At 39.6% G+C, this 6,000-nt stretch overlaps 1 protein-coding gene across 1 annotated transcript; it reads left to right on the top strand.

Annotated features, from left to right (window-relative positions):
• The first annotated feature begins 589 nt into the window (after nt 1–589).
• LOC149411090 (acetylcholinesterase-like) lies at nt 590–5,120 on the top strand. The gene is made up of 3 exons (XM_089647572.1): nt 590–2,668; nt 4,024–4,194; nt 4,845–5,120. Coding segments are annotated over exons 1-3 (1,830 nt in total). The 5' UTR covers nt 590–1,010; the 3' UTR covers nt 4,846–5,120.
• The last annotated feature ends 880 nt before the right edge of the window (nt 5,121–6,000 follow it).

The following is a 6,000-nucleotide window of genomic DNA, read 5'->3' as shown; positions in this document are numbered from 1 at the left end:
TTTAAATTTAAATAATATCAGGAATGACTGGTCAAGTCAAGTAGTATGTCCCTTTACACTTTGTATATAATTCGAAGTCGATTTTGTGACATTTTTTAATTTTATTTCAGCTATCGCTTTCGAGTAAATCGAGTCGAAGCTGGAATATTTTTCGACTGAAAAAAGCGATGAAAAAACTTTTACAGTATCTGCCTTCCATACAAATTAGAATGGAAATAAATGTTCCATTTGGCCCAATAGCCCGGCGCTCTGTCTCACTTACACTCGACTGACATCATAGATCATTGGAAATTCAATACTCGATTGGGCAAATAATTGGATCACGAAACATGCCCACAAGACATTTCTTATGTATTTTTTTTTTATCACATGGGTCTATACATTTTAAACCATTGATATCAATATCCTAGAGACCGTTTTTTTCAATTTTGGACATTGAAAAAAATCCAACTTCGGACTCGATTTACTCAAAAACGAAAGCTCGAATCAAAAAAGTTAAAAGACAAAATCGATTCCAAATGTGATTTAGATTCACAAGCTTTCCACATGTACTACATGTTTGCAGATACAGTGTATTTATTGCATGTAGAAAATGTCTCTAGAATACTTCTACAGAATATAGCTAGGTACCTATAACACATGTCGCAGCTGTTCTACTGGCGATGATGTATTAATAACTAAATTGAACGTTGTATGATTATGCTCAGTTTTACCGCAAATTGTGAAAAATATACGATAAAAGATAAAAATATAAAACGAAATATCTAGGGAGTAATAATTATTTTTGCAAACTCCGCGTCTTTCTTGAATCACTACCGTCCACTTGCGTCCATGTGCTTCAGTCAAATAATTTTTTTTGTGTCAGTTTTTTTCTTTAAAAAAATATACAGATTTGAAGTGTTTAACGGGTCCGCTGCCCTTAAAAATGTTAGGGACGTAAAAAAACTAAGAGAGAACTTTCTCGATGTGGTAACGAACCAGTTAAATGGAGTCGTAAGAATCCGGGTCAAATGACGTCATATAGTTCAATATTATTTGAGTTACGTAAAAATAGATATGTTTCTTTTGTATTCAGATTTTTCTTACAGTTGGTCGATCGCAAGATGGCGAACACGTGCATAGCTTGTCTCCTTTTGTGCCTTGTGGCGGGCACTATGTCCTCGCCACAGGAACGGCGCTCCACACACTGCTCTGACGAAGAGACTGAGAAGAATCTCAAAGAGTCTGGGGAAGATACTCTCGTTGTGGAGACAACGAAAGGTAAAGTCAGGGGAATTACTCTGACAGCTGCCACTGGAAAGAAAGTTGATGCGTGGTTAGGGATCCCCTATGCTCAAAAACCAATTGGACCACTCAGGTTTAGGCACCCTCGACCAGTGGAAAGATGGGGAGACAACATCATAAACGCAACCACCCATCCTAACACTTGTATTCAGATCACAGATTCAATGTTCCCTGATTTCTCTGGAGCTACAATGTGGAATCCCAACACACCACTTTCCGAAGATTGCCTATATCTAAACGTATACTCTCCAAAGCCTAGACCAAAGAACGCTGCGGTAATGCTGTGGATTTACGGAGGTGGGTTCTATTCAGGGACAACAACACTAGATGTTTATGATCCTTCAATCTTGGTGTCCGAAGAGAATGTGATTGTGGTATCCATGCAGTACAGAGTTGCATCACTCGGCTTCTTGTTCTTCGACAATGCAGAAGTTCCAGGTAACGCAGGCATGTTCGACCAACTGATGGCAATGAATTGGTTCCGTGACAATATTCGCGCCTTTGGAGGAAACCCGAACAACATAACTCTATTTGGAGAATCAGCTGGAGCAGCTGCCATATCTTTTCACTTGCTTTCACCCCTGTCGAGAAATTTGTTTTCTCAAGCAATCATGCAGTCCGGATCAGCTACTGTTCCTTGGGGAATCATATCTCGAGATGAAAGCCTACTGAGAGGTTTACGACTGGCTAAGGACGTTGGATGTCCTCATGATAGGCCCAATCTGTCCGCTGCGATTGAGTGCCTCAGAACCAAAGACGCATTCAAACTGGTGAACAATGAATGGGGGGGAATTTCTGGTATTTGTGAGTTTCCATTTGTACCAATAATAGACGGTAACTTCCTTGTTGAAAGTCCAACGCGTTCCCTTGCCGTGAAGAACTTCAAGAAGACTAACATCCTGATGGGCTCTAACCTGGAAGAAGGTTTCTATTTCCTCATCTATTACCTGACTGATCTTTTCAAGTTACAGGAAAATGTGTGCATCAATAGAGAAGAGTTCTTGCAAGCAGTTGAAAAGTTGTACCCGTACGTGAACAATGAAACGCGTAAAGCTATTGTGTTTGAATATACTGACTGGTTGAATCCTGACGACCCCATAAAGATCAGAGATGCATTGGATAAGATGGTCGGAGACTACCAATTCACTTGTAATGTGAACGAGTTTGCCAATCGTTATGCAGAGGCTGGAAACAATGTGTTTATGTATTACTACACACATGACAGCACAGTCAGCCCCTGGCCATCCTGGGCGGGAGTACTCCATGGAGACGAGATCAGCTTCGTGTTTGGAGAGCCACTGAACCCCTGGAAAAATTACGCTCCGCAAGAAGCGCAACTAAGCAGAAGGATCATGCGCTACTGGGCTAATTTCGCAAAGACCGGGTAAGTTTAATTTATATTCTTAAACAAATATTTTTCTTATTGCAAAGGCACAGACAGAACGGCCAGCTATGGATGAGTGAGAGCTTGACAGAACTGGCTGGTCATACACCAGCCATCTTGCCTACAACAACTCCACTGGGTCTAGATAATATTTGATCTTCGCTTTACACTAAGTGTTCATTTGACACCTCCCTCCAGAAGGTTTAAGGTTAAACGCAACGCTCGTTGTATTCTACGTGTTCACAGATGGCGTTAATTAATCAATTTTGTTTAAATACGCTTTTGCAAGGTATTGCTTTACAGTATTAAGACAAATTACCAAATTACGACCGGTCAGTGGTTGAGTGGGCATAGCGCTTGGGTCTCACCCGAGCGTCGCGTGTTCGATTCCTCGGCTGGCTAAGTCCTCCATCACAACACAAGCAACATTTTCGGCTTTCTGTGGTGGTAGTAGGAGATTTTCAAACATTGTTGGGTTATTCGTAACCTGGGAATGTTTATCTTTCTTTTTAAAAAAAAAAAAAAAATTATTTGTTTGCGCCCTCATATACGCAATATGAATATGAATAAATAGTTTTGTCCATATAAAAACTCAATTCTATCGAGAAAGGCATACAAATACAATATTGGATTGAATCATCGGTAAAATATTGTATTTGTGTGCCTTTCTCGAAAGAATTAAGTATTTAAACGAACAAAACTATTGATTCATATTCATATTGCGTATATACGGGCGCAAACAAATGATTTGTCTTAATATTCTAAAGCAATACCTTGCAAAAGCGTATTTAGACAAAATTAATTAATTAACGCCATCTGTGAACACGTAGAATACAACGAGCGTTGCGTTTAACCTTAAGTAGCTCCCCTTTCTTCTTAATGAGCCTTACGGCATCCAATTTCGGATATAGACCTCCCTCAAATATCTCCAGAATTGAAGACTCTTGACCATTCCTTACCCATCTGAAACTGAGTTCTTTGCAAGTCTTCAGCCCAACTCCTCATATCTATTGGAGATTTCTGAACTCCAATGGATTAATCAAAACAATAAGTTGTACCAAGGCAACCAATTGGATGTAGCATTCGATAAACGCCGCTAAATCCACAATACAGGAATTGTAATGAAACGAATCATTCCCTAAATGCTTCTAGTTTCGCTGAATCTTTGGAACTTTCACTCTCCCAAAACCGAGAGTTATTTTCAGCTAAATGACATTTCTCTTACATGGGTGATGAATGCCTCTCTTTTTCATTTGGAAAATGTCCATGATTGAGAAAGAGAATAGATACAGAGGTCACCCCATGCAAAACAAAAAAATCTTGTTACACATTGTTTTTCAATTTTCCCTTTGCAGCAACCCCAGTTTGTCTTCGGATGGCACCAGGACCAAAACACACTGGCCGGTGCACACCACCTACGGGCGAGAATTCCTCACACTGGATGTTGACTCTAGCTCCACGGGCCATGGGCCGCGGTTAGAGCAGTGTGCCTTCTGGAAGAAGTACCTGCCTCAGCCGATTCGTTAGTAAGTCTCTTATTCAGCATTATTGAAATGAAATTGTTGAAGTATCAGAGAAACCCTCGCCTTGCAGAGATGCTTCTGACTTCTGATGATCTGTCTTAGTTCTCAGGGGCGTCTCTGGGAAGCCACTGGAAGGTTCCTGTAAGGCAGCATAATCATTTGTTTTACTGATTGATTCTTGTTCAACTTTCAACAGCTCAATATTATTCAGAATGGTTGGCGATTTATTGTTAATACGCGATAGGGGTATTTCAAACGGAGATAATAATAATATCATATTAAAGGAAACTGTATGAAATCAAGTGCAACTAAAATAATTAAATATTTCTGCCTGGTTATTTTCATGTAGAGATGATCCAAAACTGGAATGAGTGGATTTTTTTGCATTAAATGCAAATTTGTCATGGTTCATTCACTGAATAACTTTGGGTGGTATAATGGTGTGGCCGTGCGGCTGTGCGTGCTACATGCACGCACAAAGCTACTGCGGTAAGGGCATCAGTTCCTTGGGGCATGTTTTACAGCTTTGGACTGCGTGTCCTTGAAAAGGAAAAATATTCTCGTACAATCATACGTTTTTGGTCACGAGAGAATAACCACGTGGTTTCCTTTATGAAGTTATCGTAAAATACATTAAAACTGATGCTTTCCAGGTAAATTAATGCTGATGAATGCTGCCAAGCCTCCTCGCACTTGGGGAACGAACAGCACGAACAGACGCACAGGCCCTAATCTTGCAACCGTCCAATTCTAGCCTCCACTCTCCGCTCTTGATTGAGAAACTCTTTAAATATACTATTTTAGAAGACTCTATCTATCATATCTAATAATGTACTCAATCTTAACACAAAAACTTCAAATAATTGTAATCGCGCAGTAATTGTAAGAATCAATGAAAAAAAAAATGTTTTTCAATTATTTGATGTTTTTTATTATTGGAAAGAACACAAAGTGTCCACTGAGCCGCAAAATCATCACAACGGAGTTAGCATTGGAAGAAAATTAATTGTAGGAACTCTAATTCAAGGAGATATAATATCATTGCTGGAAGTTTTCAAACATATTTAGAAGATTGTATGATGTACAGCAGTCCAGGTAAATAACACAAGGTTTGTTGTTATCAGTTACAAAACCCTAATGTATGGCAATGAGGCATAGAATTGGTAGAGGAAGCATGAAAGTCGACTGAATGCTGTAGAAATGAGATCCCTGAGGCATGTGTGTGTGTGTGGTAAAACCATGTATGACCGTGTGAGAAATGTGGAGATCCGCAAAGAGTGCAAGGCTGATGTAAGCGTAATGAGTAAGATTATAAAAGGGACGCTCAAATGGTTTGGGCATGTAGAGCAAATGAGCGAAGAAAGGAGTGTAAGGAGAATACATGAGGCAAATGTGAATGGTAGAAAAATTCGGGGACGCCCGAGGAAGACATGGCACAATCAAGTGAATCAGATACTCAAGTTGAGCCATGTCAAGAGTCAGAAGAGTATGTATGAGACGAGTGTGTGCCAAGACAAGTGCATCGAAACGGCGTGATGTTTAGTTAGTTAAGCAAAACAAGTGTTTGCAAGCATTCCAAAGCAGCTGTTCAAACCTATGACTTGCGCACCATCACATCTCTAAGGATGTGTTGTTTCACAGAAATTCAAATATAAAATTGTCATCAGATGTCAGTGGCATTTTGTTTTTTTGACAGTTGAAAGGCCCCCGTTAATTGCCAATTGTAACTCCATTTCTGCTTTTGAACAAATTGTGATCAGCAGAAGAGGACAACTATCATGTTGTTAAGATTGTCAACTTATTACAATT

The sequence above is a fragment of the Hesperophylax consimilis genome, chromosome 26, assembly GCF_061612785.1.
Source record: "Hesperophylax consimilis isolate HC1 chromosome 26, BYU_Hcon_1.0, whole genome shotgun sequence".
NCBI lineage: Eukaryota > Metazoa > Arthropoda > Insecta > Trichoptera > Limnephilidae > Hesperophylax > Hesperophylax consimilis.
Note: the sequence above shows the minus strand (reverse complement) of the source record. Positions and strands in the feature narration are given on the sequence as shown.